Source organism: Podarcis erhardii, assembly GCF_964252035.2.
Source record: "Podarcis erhardii genome assembly, chromosome: 10".
NCBI classification, from domain to species: Eukaryota; Metazoa; Chordata; class Lepidosauria; order Squamata; family Lacertidae; genus Podarcis; species Podarcis erhardii.
In genome coordinates this window covers 1,510,323-1,527,304 of record NC_138500.1, presented here as the reverse complement: position 1 = coordinate 1,527,304, position 16,982 = coordinate 1,510,323, and the positions used below count along the sequence as shown (strand labels likewise).

Below are 16,982 nucleotides of genomic sequence, written 5' to 3'. Positions count from 1 at the left end.
CCCTGTGACTTGGGATCTCCAAGATGTTTTTGTTTGAAGACCGTAAGGTCCTCCGTGGGACATACCAGGAGAGGCGGTCCCGTAGTTACGAGGGTCCTTGGCCATATAGGGCTTTAAAGGTTAAAACCAGCACCTTAAACCTGATCCTGCACTCCACCGGGAGCAAGACTCTCCTCTCCTGCCATCTCTGGCATTCAGAAGCACTGCTCAGTCCGACTGCGGAAGCAGAGCAGAGCCAACATGTCTAGGAGCCATCATCTGCCTCTCTCCTCCTCCCTGAATTTGTACAACCCTCCTTTGAAGCCAACCAAGTTGGTGGCAGTCCCTGCCTCCGGTGGGAGGGAGTTCCACAGGTTAACTGTGCATGTGGTTTGTGCCATGCACAGGTCAACCCTGAACGGCACCTCATTGGTACTTTGGGAGGAAAGGCAGCCTGGAGGTGGGGGCATAGATAAGGTGTTGGCCACCTGGTCCGTGGATCCTGGCCATCACGCCTGGGCCGGGCCTCCCCAGCAGGAGGAAGCAATGTTTCTGAATGTCAGTTGCTGGAAACGACAGGGGTGTGTGAGTTACTCTTGTGCTCAGATCCTGCTTCTGGGCTTCCCATAACTGGTGTCTGGCTTCCCATAACAGGATGCCAGACTAGATGGGCCTGATCCGGCAGGGTTTTCCTTGTGTTCTTATGGAACCTGCAGGGCCAGGGGCAGTCTATCTTGATGCCTGGAGGTATTTGGCCACTGTGATGACTGGATGGGCTGATCAAGAAGCAAACTCTTCTCCTATGTCCCAGCCAGAGGGTGGGACCTGGCCATGTGGGCTCACCCTCTTTCCTCCTTCCTAAAAATTGCAGCCAGGGATTTGCGCCTAATGGGAAGTGGCGCCTAATGGGAAGTGGCCCACAACCAGCTTCTGCCGCCTGCAAGCCTGCACCCAGGGCCTGAGAGGCTGCCTGCCTTTCCCCCTGGCTCTCCTGGACCTTTCAAGACCCGCCTGGCAAGAGGACGGGGATCCGGTTCCCATAATTCGTGAAGATTGAAGAGGTGAAGTGGCCACATGCGGGGTGAGGCGATCTCGTAGGCAGACTGGTCCCAGGGGCTTTGTATACTAATCTTGGCCCGGTAGCAAATCAGCAGCCAGAGCAGATTTCTGAGCGCAGGTGTTACAGACTGACGAGACCTCGCGGCTGTCAGCAATTGGGCTGCAGCATCCCACACAATGAGGTGCAAGGGCAGCCCTGCACAGAGAACAAAGGAAAGAACCTCAGGCGGAGACATCATTCAGAAGACGCAGTGCGCGTATTCTGGAGAAGCTGGACCCTGACTCCCAGGATCCATTCAACGAAGGGGAGAGATGAGAGTCCAGGAAAGTTGATGCCGCAATAAATTGCGCTGTCCCAAGAGAGACGGCTTTGTTGTTCTTCCTGCCAAAGACTCAAAGACAGGCAACAGCTCTGCAAACGGAAAAGATGTGTTTCTGTACGCAAAGTGCTGCCCCCTGGAGCAGAGATCCCTGCCCAGCAAGCATCTTGCCAGAGAACGGATTCAAGAAAAGATCCCAGGGTCCTCAGAGGAGGCTGCCTGCTCTGTCTCTGCGTGATTCACCGTTCTGGGCTGGCCTCCCCAGCCTGCCCCCCCCCCCCAGGCTGCGCTTGACGCAGATGATTCTGCTGTTTCCCTGGAGCGGGTGAAACTGGCTCATTTGGCCGATCACTCAGAGGCACAGCCCAGTTATCTGAAGAAGCCACATCCAGGTTGGTTATGCACACAGAGACACAACGGGGTGATGGTGAACTCCTCTGAGAGAGAGAGAGAAATTCTCAATGTAGTCTTTTTGTTGGAGTGCAAGCTGGGGGGGGGGTGGACACACAGCTTCACTTTAAATTGGGAAACAGAAGAAGCATAAATTCAACCCTGGCTTGAGTCATTCATTCTTTCATTCCAGGATTTACCCAATCCCGTCTTTTACAAGTGTTTCAAGGCAGCTAAGAATAAGGAATTAAAACCACGTCACAGCACGATAATAAACATAAGGGAAGTAGCAGCAAGGCAGCGCTCTGGGAGGAGGGAACTGGCAGCCATGAGTACAATTCTCTAGTTTAAAAGTCGGGATGAACCTCATTAAAAGGAAATATTGCACGCTTAAAGTGTGGGTCACAATGGAGTCACCAGCAAGAGCTTCAATAAAGGGCAAAGCTGGAGGATATAAATGAGGAAACCATTAAAAAATGGCCAGCGAAGCTTTGCAAACTCTTCCCCCATCCCACTTCCCCCCTTTAAAGGGACTTTTTAGCCCAGAAAAAAACAATCAGCTTGCTCTGTGGAAATAAAACAGAGAACATTTCTCCACCTTCCCATGCCCTGCTTATTTCAGGCTGCCAGCCAAGATAAGATGGTAAAGAACAATAAAACTGTAGAGTTGGATGGGACCCCTGAGGGTCATCTAGTCCAACCCCCGACAATGCCGAGATCACAACCAAAGCATTCCTGGCAGATGGCTACCCAACCTCTCCTTAAAAGCCTCCAGCATCCCCTTCTGAAACAGCAGTCCTGCAGAGACAACTCTTAATCTCAGGAACTTGGGTTTGAGCCCCACTTCGGGCAAAAGATCCCTGCACTGCAGTGCGTTGGACTAATAATAATAATAATAATAATAATAATAATAATAATAATAATTTACACCCCACCCTCCCCGGCCAAGGCCAGATGATCCTTGGGTCCCTTCCCACTGTATACCTGAAGGAGCATCTCCACCCCCATTGTTCTACCTGGACACTGAGGTCCAGTGCCGAGGGCCTTCTGGCGGTTCCCTCCCTGCGAGAAGCAAAGCTACAGGGAACCAGGCAGAGGGCCTTCTCAGTGGTGGTGCCCGCCCTGTGGAATGCCCTCCCACCAGATGTCAAAGAGAAAAATAACTACCAAACTTTTAGAAGACATCTGAAGGCAGCCCTGTTTAGGGAAGCTTTTAATGTTTAATAGGTTATTGTATTTTAGTGTTCTGTTGGAAGCCGCCCAGAGTGGCTGGAGAAACCCAACCAGGTGGGTGGGGTATAAATAATATATTATTATTATTATTATTATTATTATTATTATTATTATTATTATTATTATTATTTCCCTCTCCAGTGACTGGGCAATTGCAATTGCACTGGGGAAACCGGCTGGTGCAAGTGGGCCTGAGGTTCCCCGTCTGGCCACTGGAGGGCAGCAGAGGTGTCCTCTTTCGCTTGTCCGGCTACGGACTTTGGGGTGGGGCCCCCCTGGCCTGATTGGCATTGCTGGGGCACAGCACCCAAGGAGCTGTGAGGGGCAGCTTCTTGCCTCTTCAGGTCTTCAGATGCCCGCTGCCCACTGCAGAGCCAACTCCAAGGTGTTACTTACTCCTGGTATATGAAGACCTTAACAACTCGGGACCAGTTTAGCCCACCAGTGTCCGCTGGACCATCTGCAGAACTGGCCCTGTTACAGGGGTCACACAAAACCCTGCTCCGCATTTGTAAGAGCGCAAACCTTTTGTGTACCCTTTGGAACTCCGGGCCTCTGGAAACCAGGCAGGTACTGTCAGAAGGTACATGTATGCTGGCTACAAACCTGCTATGTTTTTAGTTTTTTTGCTGAGGACAAAAATGAGAGAAAACCCCGCGATGAAAGCCCTCTCTTTGGAGCAGGAACTGTCCTGTAAATGAGGTACAATTCAGAGGTTGCCCATTGTTATGGCTGCAGCAATAAGGAGGGGAGACGTGTCCAGAGGAGGGCAACCAAAATGGTCAAAGGCCTGGAAACGATGCCTTATGAGGAACGGCTAAGGGAGCTGGACATGTTTAGCCTGGAGAAGAGGAGGTTAAGGGGTGATATGATAGCCATGTTCAAATATATAAAAGGATGTCACATAGAGGAGGGAGAAAGGTTGTTTTCGGCTGCTCCAGAGAAGCGGACACGGAGCAATGGATCCAAACTACAAGAAAGAAGATTCCACCTAAACATTAGGAAGAACTTCCTGACAGTAAGAGCTGTTTGACAGTGGAATTTGCTGCCAAGGAGTGTGGTGGAGTCTCCTTCTTTGGAGGTCTTTAAGCAGAGGCTTGACAACCATATGTCAGGAGTGCTCTGATGGTGTTTCCTGCTTGGCAGGGGGTTGGACTCGATGGCCCTTGTGGTCTCTTCCAACTCTAGGATTCTATGACATTGCAAGGAGGAAGCTGTTAATCAACATTGCAGGAGACCCTGAGCAAACAGGCCAGGAGGGGCATGCGCTGCTGTTTTTAACCCAGTGTCTGCATAGGGACGGCCATCCTAATCATCCTGCCAGATGCAATTCTTCCAGGAAAGACACGGTACCCCTCCATTCTGCCCTGGTCAGACTTCACAAAGATTCCTGTATCCAGGTCTGGGCACTATGGGTGAAGGCAGGGGAATGCAGGAAGCCACTTGCCCCCCCCCCCCATCAACTAAATAAATAAATAAAGTACTTAACGAATTGACTAATTGCATCGTAGATAACTCGGTTCTGCCCCTACAATAAAGCCTGCCCCCTAAAATAAACCCCGGCTATAGGTAAAATGGGACGCGGGTGGTGCTGTGGGTTAAACCACAGAGCCGAGGACTTGCCGATCAGAAGGTCGGCGGTTCGAATCCCCGCAATGACGGGGTAAGCTCCTGTTGCTCGGTCCCTGCTCCTGCCAACCTCGCAGTTCAAAAGCACGTCAAAGCACAAGTAGATAAATAGGTACCACTCTGGTGGGAAGGTAAACAGCGTTTCCGTGCGCTGCTCTGGTTCGGCAGAAGCGGCTTAGTCATGCTGGCCACGTGACCCGGAAGCTGCACGCCGGCTCCCTCGGCCAGTAAAGCGAGATGAGCGCCGCAACCCCAGTCACAACTGGACCTAATGGTCAGGGATCCCTATACCTTTTACCTTCATAGGTAAAAAGGCAAAGGACCCGTGGACGGTTAAGTCCAGCCAAAGGCGACTATGGGGTTGCGGCGCTCATCTTGCTTTCAGGCCGAGGGAGCTGGCGTTGGTCCACAGACAGGACTAAACTGCTTCTGGCGCAACAGAACACTGTGGCAGAAATCAGAGTGCACGGAAACGCCGTTCACCTTCCCGCCAGAGCGGTACCTATTTATCTACTTGCACGGGCGTGCTTTTGAAATGCTAGGTTGGCAGGAGCTGGGACAGAGCAACAGGAGCTCACCCCGTTGCGGGGATTTAAACTGCCAACCTTCTGATTTGCAAGCCCAAGAGGCTCAGTGGTTTTAACCACAGTGGCACCCGCATCCCTAGGGAAGTCATAGTCCCACTCTATTCTGCCTTGGTCAGACCACACTGGGAATACTGTTTCCAGTTTGGGGCTCCCCAATTTAAGGAGGATGTTGACAAGCTGGAAGGTGTACAGAGGAGGGTGACCAAGAGGATCAAGGGTCTGGAAACCAAGCCTTATGAGGAACGGTTGAAGGAGTTGAGTATGTTTAGCTTGGAAAAGAGGAGTCTGATAAGTGATATGACGGCCTTCTTCAAATTTTTGTGGGGCTGCCCCACGGAAGATGGAGCAAGCTTGTTCTCTGATGCTGTGGAGGGGAGGAACCAAACCAACAGATCCAAATGAGGAACGAGATTCCAACCAACCCTGAGGAAGAACTTTCTGCTGGCGAGAGCTGTTTGACAGTAGAATGGACTCCCTTCGAAGGTGGTGGACGCTCGCTCCTTCCTTGGAGGTTTTTAAGCAGAGGTTGGATCCTGGAGCTGAGATTCCTGCATTGCAGGGGCCTGGACTAGGTGACCCTTGGGGTATTTAATGATTCTACGATGGCAGAAAGATTTTTCTTGGCTTGCAAATAATATCCCTGAAGGAATGTCTCCACCTCCATCATCCATCCCAGACATTGAGGTCCAGCGCCGAGGGCCTTCTGGCAGTTCCCTCCCTGCAAGAAGTGAGGCTACAGGAAACCAGGCAGAGGGCCTTCTCAGTGGTGGCACCCACCCTGGGGAACACCCTCCCAAGGAAATCAAGGAAATAAACAACTATCTGACTTTTAGAAACCATTAAAAAAATTGTCTTCTTCAGATACATGCACACGAAAGCTTATACCCAGAACAAACTTAGTTGGTCTCTAAGGTGCTACCAGACAATTTTTTAAATTTATTTCAACTGCGTCAGACCAACACGGCTACCTACCTGAATCTAGAATCATGACTTTTAGAAGACATCTGAAGGCAGCCCTGTTTAGGGAAGTTTTTAATGTTTGAAATTTTATTTTGTTTTTAATGTTCTGTTGGAAGCCATCCAGAGTGGCTGGGGAAACCCAGCCAGATGAGAGTAATAATAATAATAATAATAATAATAATAATAATAATAATAATAATAATAATTTCCCCCAAGCAGAGCCAGGTGTTCAAGACAGAAGTCGAGGCAAGGCCCTGGAGCAAAAGGAGCCCAAATCGCTCTCCCTCTGTATCAATTCCGCTGCCGCCCTTTGGCCAGTGACTCATGAACCCCAAAATGTAGTTGGACGCGGTTCTGCTGAACTGGTGAATGGACTCCTGGTGCCTTTGCTCTTGGGGGGACGGCAGAGCACATCAGCCTTAGGCAGGGAGGCCAAATCTCACATTCCCAGCCAACAAACCCCTCAGGAAAGAGGAGTGTCTCTAGGGCTTCCCTTTGAGTATCAGTTCCACTCCAAAAGCGGCTTTTAGCACCAGGGCTCACCCCAAGAAGGAAAGAAAGAGAACGGCCTCTGAGGATGCGCAGAGTGCATTGGTGTCAGTGCTGAGTACACGCAGCCAGGGTGCACACATTGAAAGTTGTGGCTGCATTAAGAAGCAGTGCCTCCCCTTGCAGGATCAAGCCCCTTTGACAAGGGGTGCTGAGCCCAGGAGCGGCTGGCCTGAGCACCAGGCACGCAATCTGCTCGCCTCGATTTCTCCCTCGAACTCCAGACTCTCCTCGGGGGACATAAATGAAACTCCTGTTTGCAAGCCAAGGAAAACCTTGTGCTTTGGACCTGACCAGCTTTTCCTGGCTGGAAAAAAAGGAAGTGTGTGATGGCAGTTTGGTCGGTAAGGTCAGGGCAGCCCAGGAAGCCTCGCCCAAAAAGAACCATCGAGGTTTGCAAGAGTTTGAAATGGAAATTAAATGCAAACCACATGGGCAGAATTTGCTCGCTGGATTGATTTCACTTCCTCTGATATTTTCATACAGATGGAAAGGAGTCAGGGGAAGAGCTGGCTTGAGTCACGAGTTCAAGATCCGAGTCCCAAGGTTTTTTTCTGCCCCCTGAGGTTTCCTCTGCTCCTTGCTTTGCAGTCAGGCTCAGGCTGGTTTCCTTGACCACAGGATTAGAGCTGCCTTCTGCTACCAGGCCATCGTGTTTGGCTGCAGTGAGTGCAGGATGCTGCAGCAAAAGTGCTGACAGGCAAGGCCTTGCCAGCACAGAACACCTGGGCTGCTCAGATGGGCTGCCAATTTGCTGCCCCAGATGTGCCCACGCGGCTGCTAGAATCGGTGGAACTGGCATTGCTACAGGTGCCCATAGTCCCCTGTCCGCATTTGTAAGAACTCAGTCGCCTCCCCTTTGGAACTCCTCGCCTATTGAGATCAAGCACCGTAAGCCTTTTGGAACCTGCTGAAAGCATTCTTGTTTAGACTAGCCCGCCCAGACATCTAGAAACTCGATGTGTGGTTTAATCTAAAAGTAAAGGTAAAGGGACCCCTGACCATTAGGTCCAGTCGCGGATGACTCTGGGGTTGCGGCGCTCATCTTGCTTTATTGGCCGAGGGAGCCGGCGTACAGCTTCCGGGTCATGTGGCCAGCATGACTAAGCCGCTTCTGGCGAACCAGAGCAGTGCACGGAAACGCCGTTTACCTTCCCACCAGAGTGGTACCTATTTATCTACTTGCACTTTGACGTGCTTTTGAACTGCTAGGTTGGCAGGAGCAGGGACCGAGCAACGGGAGCTCACCCCGTCGCAGGGATTCGAACCGCCGACCTTCTGATCGGCAAGTCCTAGGCTCTGTGGTTTAACCCACAGCACCACCCGCGTCCGTGGTTTAATCTACTTTTAGCCTATTGTTAGTTCCACTTTTGAAAAGTTTTAAAATAACTGCTGCTAACGTTTCTTACGGATACTTTTATTATTGTTTTCGTAAACCGCTTGTGTCCCCACCCCCACCCCGGCTCCACCTTACAGACAAGAGGTGTATAATGAGTAGTAAACAGGTAATAAATTGATCCATCCAGTTCAGTAGTGCTTGCTCTGACTGGCAGTGGATTTTCCAAGCAGGGATTTTCCCTGAGCCCTGCCTGGAGATCCCCTGCTGCTGGGGATTGCACCTGGGGCCCTTCTGCATGCGGGGCAGGTGTCCTCTCCCTGAGCCATGCCCCTTTGCAAAGGGCGGCCCGGATCCTGCTTGCGGGTCTCCCAGAATGGGCATCTGCTTGGGGACTTTGAGAACAGTATGTTGCACAAGAGGGGCCACTGGCAGGATCCAGCCCGGGGCTCTTCTGACGTCCGTAAATGAAATTAAAGGGATTCTTGAATGGCGGCAAGTTCTGAAATCATGTGAGGAAGGAATTTAGCAGCAGAGGAAGTGAGTCTGGAATAATTCAGCACCTCGTGGTCCATTAGGCCAATTTACTGCGCGGAGATCCTGGCCTCTCCACAAGCGCATGACTTGAGCGCAGGAAAGCATAATAATAATCACAAGAACCCTCATGGAACCATGAAATTGTAGAGTCAAAGGGACCCCCAAGGGTCATCCAGCCCAATCCTGGATTTAGTGGGAATCTCCTTTCTTGTAACTTGAAGCCATGGGTTCGAGTCCTACTCTCCGCAGCAGGAGAGAACAAGTTTGCTCCGTCCTCCACCCGATATCAGGTGATGGCTACCGTGTCGCTTGGGACGCAGGTGGCGCTGTGGGTTAAACCACAGAGCCTAGGACTTGCCGATCAGAAGGTTGGCAGTTCGAATCCCCGCGACGACTGGGTGAGCTCCCATTGCTCAGTCCCTGCTCCTGCCAACCTAGCAGTACGAAAGCATGTCAAAGTGCAAGTAGATAAATAGGTCCCGCTCCGGCGGGAAAGTAAACGGCGTTTCCATTCGCTGCTCTGGTTCGCCAGAAGCGGCTTAGTCATGGTGACCACATGACCCAGAAGCTGTACGCCGGCTCCCTCAGCTAATAAAGCGAGATGAGCGCCGCAACCCCAGAGTCAGCCACGACTGGACCTTATGGTCAGGGGTCCCTTTACCTTTACCATATCGCTTCTCAATAATATTAAAGAGACTCTCCCGGCAGTTGTCATGGCTTCTGGGGAATGAAGGTCAACCCTATTATCAGATTGGCGGGGGTGGGTGGGGAAACAGCCATGCAAATCCATTGCAGCAAAACAACAAAGAGTATTTCCAGCACCCGAAACCCTTTTATCACGGCTGAAGATGCAGCCCACTTCATCAAGCTGTCCACAAAGGGGGGGGGAGGGCTGATCAATTGCCCCAAAATGCAAAATGCAGCACTGCCTAACATCAGTATGTGTGTTTTTTAAATTTAAAAAGCATTTCTAAACTTGATTGTTTATTTATTTTCTCCTTAAGATTTACATCCCACTTGTTTTTAAAAAGGCCCAACAGCCTCAAAGCGCTTTCCCAAATGAATAAAGCAATAAAATTATCAGCAGAAGGGTTTTTTTTAAATATAAAAACCCAACTATTTAAAACATTCCAAGGATTAAAATAAGCAAGGCAGAGTCCTAGGATATGGTTACCAGATTTTTTTCAAGGAATCCGGGGACACTTTCTTTTTCTCTATCCTTTTTTTCCTGAATTCCATGCTTTATTGTTTTAGAAAAGGGTTGCCCAAAGTTCTTGACCTATTTTTTTTTTTTGGGGGGGGGGAATCCCCAAAGTTGTGGAGCGCACACCTCAGCACACGGCAGGCGGAGAAACCCATCTACAAACACACAAATGCAAATTTAAAAAAAAGGGGGCGGGTTGTGTGTGGAGAGAGATTGAATAGAGGCGCGTTCTGGTCTTGGGAAAACACGCATTAAAACACATACACAAGGCATGTTAAGTTGTGGGTGAACATATCAGACGACACAGCGATTCTTCAAACAGCTCTTGTTTATTCACAGGCCAGAACAGAACTGAACTGAAGGGTTCAGCCAGCCTGCTTATATAGAGCTCCAGTACAACGTAACTGTAACAACTTTTTGTAACTATCCAATCACTGAACGTCACTTTCGATCCCTTATTTGCATATGTGGACCTGAGTAGAAACTATCTACAGTATCCCCCTGCTGGCCCAGGGTGAGAACTTCAGTACATAACAAGGCAGCCGAGTGGCTCAGAGCCCGTTGGAGCGCCACAGGCTCTTCTGCGCGAGTTCGGGGTGAGCGTTGATCAAGGAAGTGAGCCAGAACGAAGCTCTCTGGCTTGTGCCTCGGTTTAAATAGCCCCAACACCAGCCAGCGGATTGGCTGGCTGGAACTTTGATGTGGCCGGGACCTCCAGTGCTACTCACTGCCATGGCGCCCACCATGTTGCCCACCGGAAGTCCCCAGGCATAAATCTGGGGACATTCCGGGGACAGATTTTGTCCGGGGACAGATTGGTGAATCTGGGAACTGTCCCCAGAAACCGGGGACTTCTGGTAACCCTATCCTAGGATTCTGTAAAATGGCTCCTGGGTTTGAGTCCCACATTGGACAAAAGACTCCTGCCTTGGACTAGATCAGGGGTAGGCAACCTAAGGCCCGGGGCCGGATCCAGCCCAATCGCCTTCTCAATCCGGTCCGCGGATGGTCCAGGAATCAGCGTGTTTTTACATGAGTAGAATGTGTCCTTATATTTAAGATGCATCTCTGGGTTATTTGTGGGGTATAGGAATTCGTTCTCTCTTCCCCCCCCCCAAAAAAAATATAGTCCGGCCCCCCACAAGGTCTGAGGGACAGTGGACCGGCCCCCTGCTGAAAACGTCTGCTGATCCCTGGACTAGATGATCCTCACGGTCCCTTCCAGCTCCCCAATCCTAGGATTCAATGGGGAGCAGCCTGCCTATTGACCCCAGTTAAAACCAGCGTCGCTCCGACGTTCCGACCTGGGTTCTCAGACCCTCAAGTCCTTCGCTGGTTCCCCACATTTGGATGCCAAAGACCTTTCCTTTGCTTGTCAGCCTGTCTGCTTCTGCCCAAAGAGCGGCGCCTGCCTGACCCAAAACCTGCGCTTCCTCTTTGGGGGAGGGGCAGCACAATTGTGGCCAGAGGATGGATGGGGGCTCCTTCTGAGGCCTCCTTGGGCACCTGGAAGCAGGAACCCCCGCCTTCTTCCTTCCTTTTCCTTTCTCCTTCCTTCCTTCCTTCCTTTCTTCCTTCCTTCCTTCCTTTTCCTTCCTTCCATCCTTCTCCTTTTCCTCTTTCTCTCCTTCCTTTTCCTTCCTTCCTTTCCATCTTCATTCCTTCTCCCCCCTCCCTCCCTTCTCCTTCACTTTTCCTCCCTCCCCATCCTCCTTACTTCTTCCTTCTCCTCCCTTCTTTTTCCTCCCCCCTTTTCTTTCCTTCCCATCCTCCTTCCATCTCCTCCTTCCTTCCTTCCTTCTTCCCTCCCTCCCTCCTTCCTTCCTTTTCCCTTTCCTTTTCCTTTCTCCTTCCTTCCTTCCTTCCTTTTCCATCCATCCTTCTTCCTTTTCCTCTTTCCCTCCTTCCTTTTCCTTCCTCCCTTCCTCCCCATCCTCCTTCTCCTTCCCTCCCTCCTTCGCCGGAGGGAGGAGCCGCCCTCCCGGGCTGTCCGCGCCCCGCGCTCCGCCCTCCTCCTCTTCCTCTTGGGCGCCGCTTGGTGGCTCCGCTGCGCGGCGGCGGCGGCGCAGAGAGCGCGGGGCGGGCGCCGAGCGCAGCCAACGGCGGACCGAGGAAGCCCCCCGCCCGCCCGCCCGCCCGCCCGCCGGACGACGACGACGAGGAAGCGGCGGCGGCGGAGGCGAGCCCGGCCCGGCGGCGGCGGCGGCGGCGCCATGGGCGAAGGCGAGCCGCTCAGGTAGGCGCGCCGGGCTGCGCCAGGGGGAGCGCACGGCCCGGGAGGAGGCGAGGAGGCAGGAAGCGGGCCGGGCCGGGGCGGGGCGGCGGCGGCTGCTGCTGGTGGTGGCATCGGCGGCCCCTGGGCGCCCCGGGTGCCCGAGCGAGCACCCACCCAACTCCCCGGGCAGGCGCCGTGCGCCCTCGTCCGTGCGCCAGGCAGGGCCAGCCCCGCCGCCCGGCCCCCGCGGCTCCTGCTCCGGCCCGCGCCCGCTTGGCTGGGCAGGCGGCCCCTGAGCATGTGCAGAGCGCTGACGGTCTCTCTCCTCTCTCCCTTGCCTCCGCAGCATGGCCGACTACCTGATCAGCGGCGGCACCGGCTACGTCCCCGAGGACGGCCTGACGGCGCAGCAGCTCTTCGCCATCGCCGACGGACTCACCTACAAGTAAGGGGCGGCAAGGGGCCGGGGCCTCCCCCACGTGGCTCCCAGCTGGCACCCTGCCTGGGGCCCCCCAGCAGATGGCACCCCCAGGAAAAGGGTCCCTGGCTAGGAAGGGCGTCTCCGCGCCACCTGCCCAAGCGCCAGGGACGGATGGAGACGGCTGGCATCACCCCATGCCAAGGACCCCCTTCCCTGCATGGATGGCGGGGGTCCTCCTCCTGACCCCAAGGGGACCCTCCCCACACAGTCCGCTGCATACCCCCCCCCAGCAGTCAACCCCAACCTAGTGCCCAACCTGAATCTCCGGATCAGAATCTCTGGCCAGGCCCTGCAAAGAGCAGATGGCGCATGGCGGAAATGTCCTTCTCATTTACCTCTTTGAAATGTGGCAGCGACCTGGGGGACCCCTTGGTTGGCTCTGCTGCCTGTAGACCTCTGCAACTGCCAACAGGGCCTGCCTTGCTTTTCCTGCATGGGAATCTGTGAAATGGGCTGCTTGTCACTCTCTGCGCTTCCAGGAGACGCCGCTGTTTGTTCTGATTTGGGTGCAGGGATGTTAGGCAGCGTTGGCTGTTCAATGCATTTTCATTCCAGTCCGTTTGTGGGGAGATTACTCGGTGTTGCGTCAACGCAAGTGTCATCCCTCCCTGCCTTTCCAAAGTTTTTTTCCTTATCGCTTTCCTTTTTTGCAAAAAGAGAGAATCATCGGGGGAAGCAGGTTTGTTGCGCAAAACCTCCTAGTCAACTCTTAATTGAGGAACCTGGTGACAGCCTTGGGAGGAGGAATTTGCTGAGCCTTTGGGGTTGGCGGGGAGGCGGGTAGAGGGCAAAAATATTCCCAAATGGGCAGCCTCCTCTTCCTGGGTCTGGCTGGGTGCATCTTCACCCACGGGTCTTGGAGTGAATTTGAGTGGAAAGGGTTTCTCCTATCCAAATTTCGGGTTACAACCCCCAGAGCCCGATACTGTCAGGCCTGGGCTGTCTGAACCACCATCTTCTCCCAGGCGAACCTGCCGGGCTCCGAGATCTTCAGGGGGGCCCTTCTCTCGGTCCCACCCCCCTCACAATCCCTCTGGGTGTGGACGCAGGAGAGGGCCTTCTCGGTGGTGGCTTCTCCCAGGAAACTTTGGAACTCCCTGCTGAGGGAAGCCAGACTGGCTCCCTCCTTTCTGTCCTTCCGCTGGCCGGTGAAGATTTTCCAACAGGCCTTTGGGAACTGACTGCATTTTGTTTGGAAAGAAAAGGCTTTCCGATAGTCCTGTGCTGTTTTTGCCACCTGCGTTTAAAACAGATCTGTGGTTTTAATTCTACATTTCATTGCATTTTAAATCATTCACCTTTGACGCGCCTTTAGCTTTTTGGGTTTCACCTGTGCCGTTTTAAGTTGTAGTAGCTGCTTTGAGTCCTGGCCTGGGTGGGGAAAGGCGATCCATTAATAAGAATTTCAGCTTTCAGGTTTGAGTCTGCGTTTTGGGTTCAATGGCAGGGAAAGAAAGATTCCTGAGCCCTTAATATTGTGTCCAGCCTGGCTTTTGGGAGCCTCGGTTTTGCTGCAATCCAGCCGCCTCCCAGGCCCCGAACGCTCCATTGCTGCCTGGCGTTTTCCGTCACTCAGATAGCGGAGGCTGCATTTCTGCCAGTGATGGGCTCACAACCAAGAATGGACTTTTCCTTTCCCCTAGGATACTCATTTCATTTTATTTTAAGAAAAGCAAGTCGTGCCAGTGTTCATGACCACATCCTGTGGCTGTGAGTTCCAGGCAGGCCATTTCTGGTCCAGGGAAGTAATCCTCAAGGGGGGGGGGCTCTCAGAGGCCCCCAGCCAGGACGGCTCTGCATCCCAGTTGCTGAAAATCTCAGGCCTGGAGAGATGCTCTGGCGCTGGGATCCTGCTTGCATCTGGTTAGACACTGTGAGAACACGATGCTGGACTCAGTGGGCCTCTGGCCTGATCCAGCAGCCTCTCCCTAAGTTCTTATCCTTATCTGAAGAGTAGTAGCTTCAGCAGATATCTCCCAAATGTTGCGTTTATGGGGAGAAAGTAAATAATGCATGCTCTGTAGATTAATAGAATTGAAGAGTTGGGAGGGACCCTGAGGGTCATTGAGTCCAGTGTTTCCTAAACTTGGGTCTTTTCCAGGAGTTGTTGGACTACGGCTCCCAGCATTCCCAGCTAACAGAACCCGGGAATTGTAGTCTAAAAGCACCTGGCGACCCAAGTTTAGGAAACCTGATCTAGCCAATGAAGATCCTTTATGTGGTCCCAGCTATACAGTTGTCCCTTGGTTCTTGAACGGCTTGGTAGTCAAACAACTTGGAACCCGAACACTGCAAACCCGAAAGTCAGTGTTCCGGTTTGTGAACCTTTTTTGGAAGCCGAACGTGCTCCGTTTTGGGTGCCACGCTCAGGTCTGTCTGTTTTTGCTCTTTATTTTGCGTTTTTGTTTAAGCTGCTTTTTCATTTTGTTTTTGCGACTCCGTGGACTCAGATTGATTGTGTGACTGCAGTACATTGTTTATTTTTTTCGTTTTAGGGATCAATGGTCTCGTTGTTGTTTAGTCGTTTAGTCGTGTCCGCCTCTTCGTGACCCCCTGGACCAGAGCACGCCAGGCCCTCCTGTCTTCCACTGCCTCCCGCAGTTTGGTCAAACTCATGCGGGCAGCATCGAGAACACTGTCCCACCATCTCGTCCTCTGTCGTCCCCTTCTCCTTGTGCCCTCCATCTTTCCCAACATCAGGGTCTTTTCCAGGGAGTCTTCTCTTCTCATGAGGTGGCTAAAGTATTGGAGCCTCAGCTTCAGGATCTGTCCTTCCAGTGAGCACTCAGGGCTGATTTCCTTCAGAATGGAGAGGTTTGATCTTCTTGCAGTCCATGGGACTCTCAAGAGTCTCCTCCAGCGTCTTCTTTGGCATTCACTCGTAGCCGAGTAAGATTGTCTTCCATGAACACGGTTTTAATAATGAGTCCGTAAGTGCCCATGGAGGCCAGTTCTGGATCCACACGTCCTTCCACAGTGGGGACATTGGTTTCCGGGCAGGAGTTGATCACAGTGTGGATTTGCCAAGCGTGCCTTCCTCTTAGCACGTTTCTCCCTTATGTCCTGAGATCGAGTGTCTTCAAAGCCCATGACACCTTTGGTAAACGTTGTTCTCCAACTGGAGTGCTCACAGGCCAGTGTTTCCCAGTTGTCAGTGTTTATACTACATTTTTTTAGATTTGCCTTGAGACAGTCTTTAAACCTCTTTTGTTGACCACCAGCATTACGCTTTCCATTTTTAAGTTCGGAATAGAACTTTGCTCTCCTCCAGCACCAGAATTCAAAAGCATCAATTCTTCGGCGATCAGCCTTCTTTATGGTCCAGCTCTCACTTCCATACATCACTACTGGGAGAACCATAGCTTTAACTATACGGACCTTTGTCGGCAAGGTAATGTCTCTAGGCAGCTGTCTGTTACCTGCAATCTTGGCATTATCATTGCCACTCTCTAACCTACAGAACTATCCTAGAACCCCGTTGGTTCTCCATTTCCTTCAGAACATAAGAAGTGCCCCATAGCTGGATGAGGCGAATAAGGGCCCACGTGGTCTAGAATGTAGTAGTAGTAGTAATAATAATAATAATAATAATAATAATAATAATAATAATTGTAATCATAATGGTATCCTGCCCAAATGACTGGGTAGCCCCAGCCACTCTGGGCAGTTATCAATATATATAAAAACCCAGCCATTAAAAACTTCCCCATACAGGGCTGTCTTCAGATGTATAAGTTGTGTAGGTGTTCATTTCCTTGACATCTGGTGGGAGGGTGTTTCACATGGCAGGCGCCACCACCGAGAAGGCCCTCTGCCTGGTTCCCTGTAACCTTGCTTCTCACAGAGAGGGAACTGCCATAAGGCCCTTGGAGCTGGACCTCAGTGTCCGGACTGAACGATGGGGGTGGAGACGCTCCTTCAGGTCTACAGGGCAGAAGCAGCAGCCAACCCGAATCCCCCCCATAGAAAACCCACAAGCAGGCTGTGATGGATAGTGTGACTTCTTAGTGAGCCGCTGTATAAAATCCTGCTGCGTCCATGCTTTGCTGTGCATCTTCTCGATCCTGAGGGACCAGAGAGGGAGGGGAGAGCTCAGCCTTCATGACCAGAAGCCGTTGGAATTGTCTGATCCAAGCTGGGACTGAATCTCGTGGTTTAGCTCTGCTGTGTGCACTCCTATAAATTGCATTCTTGCTCTGGCACAGCTGAGAGTTCCTCTGCTTACACCGCCCACCAATACATAAAAGCCCAACAGTTTAAGCTTCTCCTCATATGATGGAAGATGATCCATTAATCAGATTACCACAGTCAACCTCCCCCACCCGGCGTTGCCTCCACATTATTATTTTTTTTGAAAAAACGGTGCTTATCAGCAAGTGGATTGTGCTGCAAGGTCACGATCCTGTGCACACTTAGCTGGAAGTACAGCAGGACTTCATGTCCAAGTAATCGGACTCGGGAGGAGCGGCTACTTGCATACGATTTTTATACCAGATTATCCCC

At 52.0% G+C, this 16,982-nt stretch overlaps 2 protein-coding genes and 1 long non-coding RNA gene across 8 annotated transcripts in view; 2 read left to right on the top strand and 1 right to left on the bottom strand.

The window, feature by feature from the left end:
* LOC309352055 overlaps positions 1-16,982 on the top strand; it is a 266,510-nt gene that overhangs the window by 154,180 nt on the left and 95,348 nt on the right. The window lies entirely within an intron of this gene.
* LOC309351849 (uncharacterized protein) overlaps positions 1-16,982 on the bottom strand; it is a 156,740-nt gene that overhangs the window by 65,674 nt on the left and 74,084 nt on the right. The window lies entirely within an intron of this gene.
* Positions 1-16,982, top strand: part of IMPDH1 (inosine monophosphate dehydrogenase 1) — a 63,166-nt gene that overhangs the window by 9,028 nt on the left and 37,156 nt on the right. For 4 of the 6 annotated variants that reach the window (XM_081879886.1, XM_081879887.1, XM_081879888.1 and 1 more), the window contains exon 2: positions 12,345-12,443. In XM_081879886.1, the coding sequence (XP_081736012.1) occupies positions 12,346-12,443 (98 nt within the window). In that variant the 5' untranslated portion in view covers position 12,345. Of the gene's footprint in view, positions 1-11,879; positions 12,020-12,344; positions 12,444-16,982 lie in introns of those variants that run through there. The other 2 variants (XM_081879891.1, XM_081879890.1) reach the window with 1 other exon arrangement.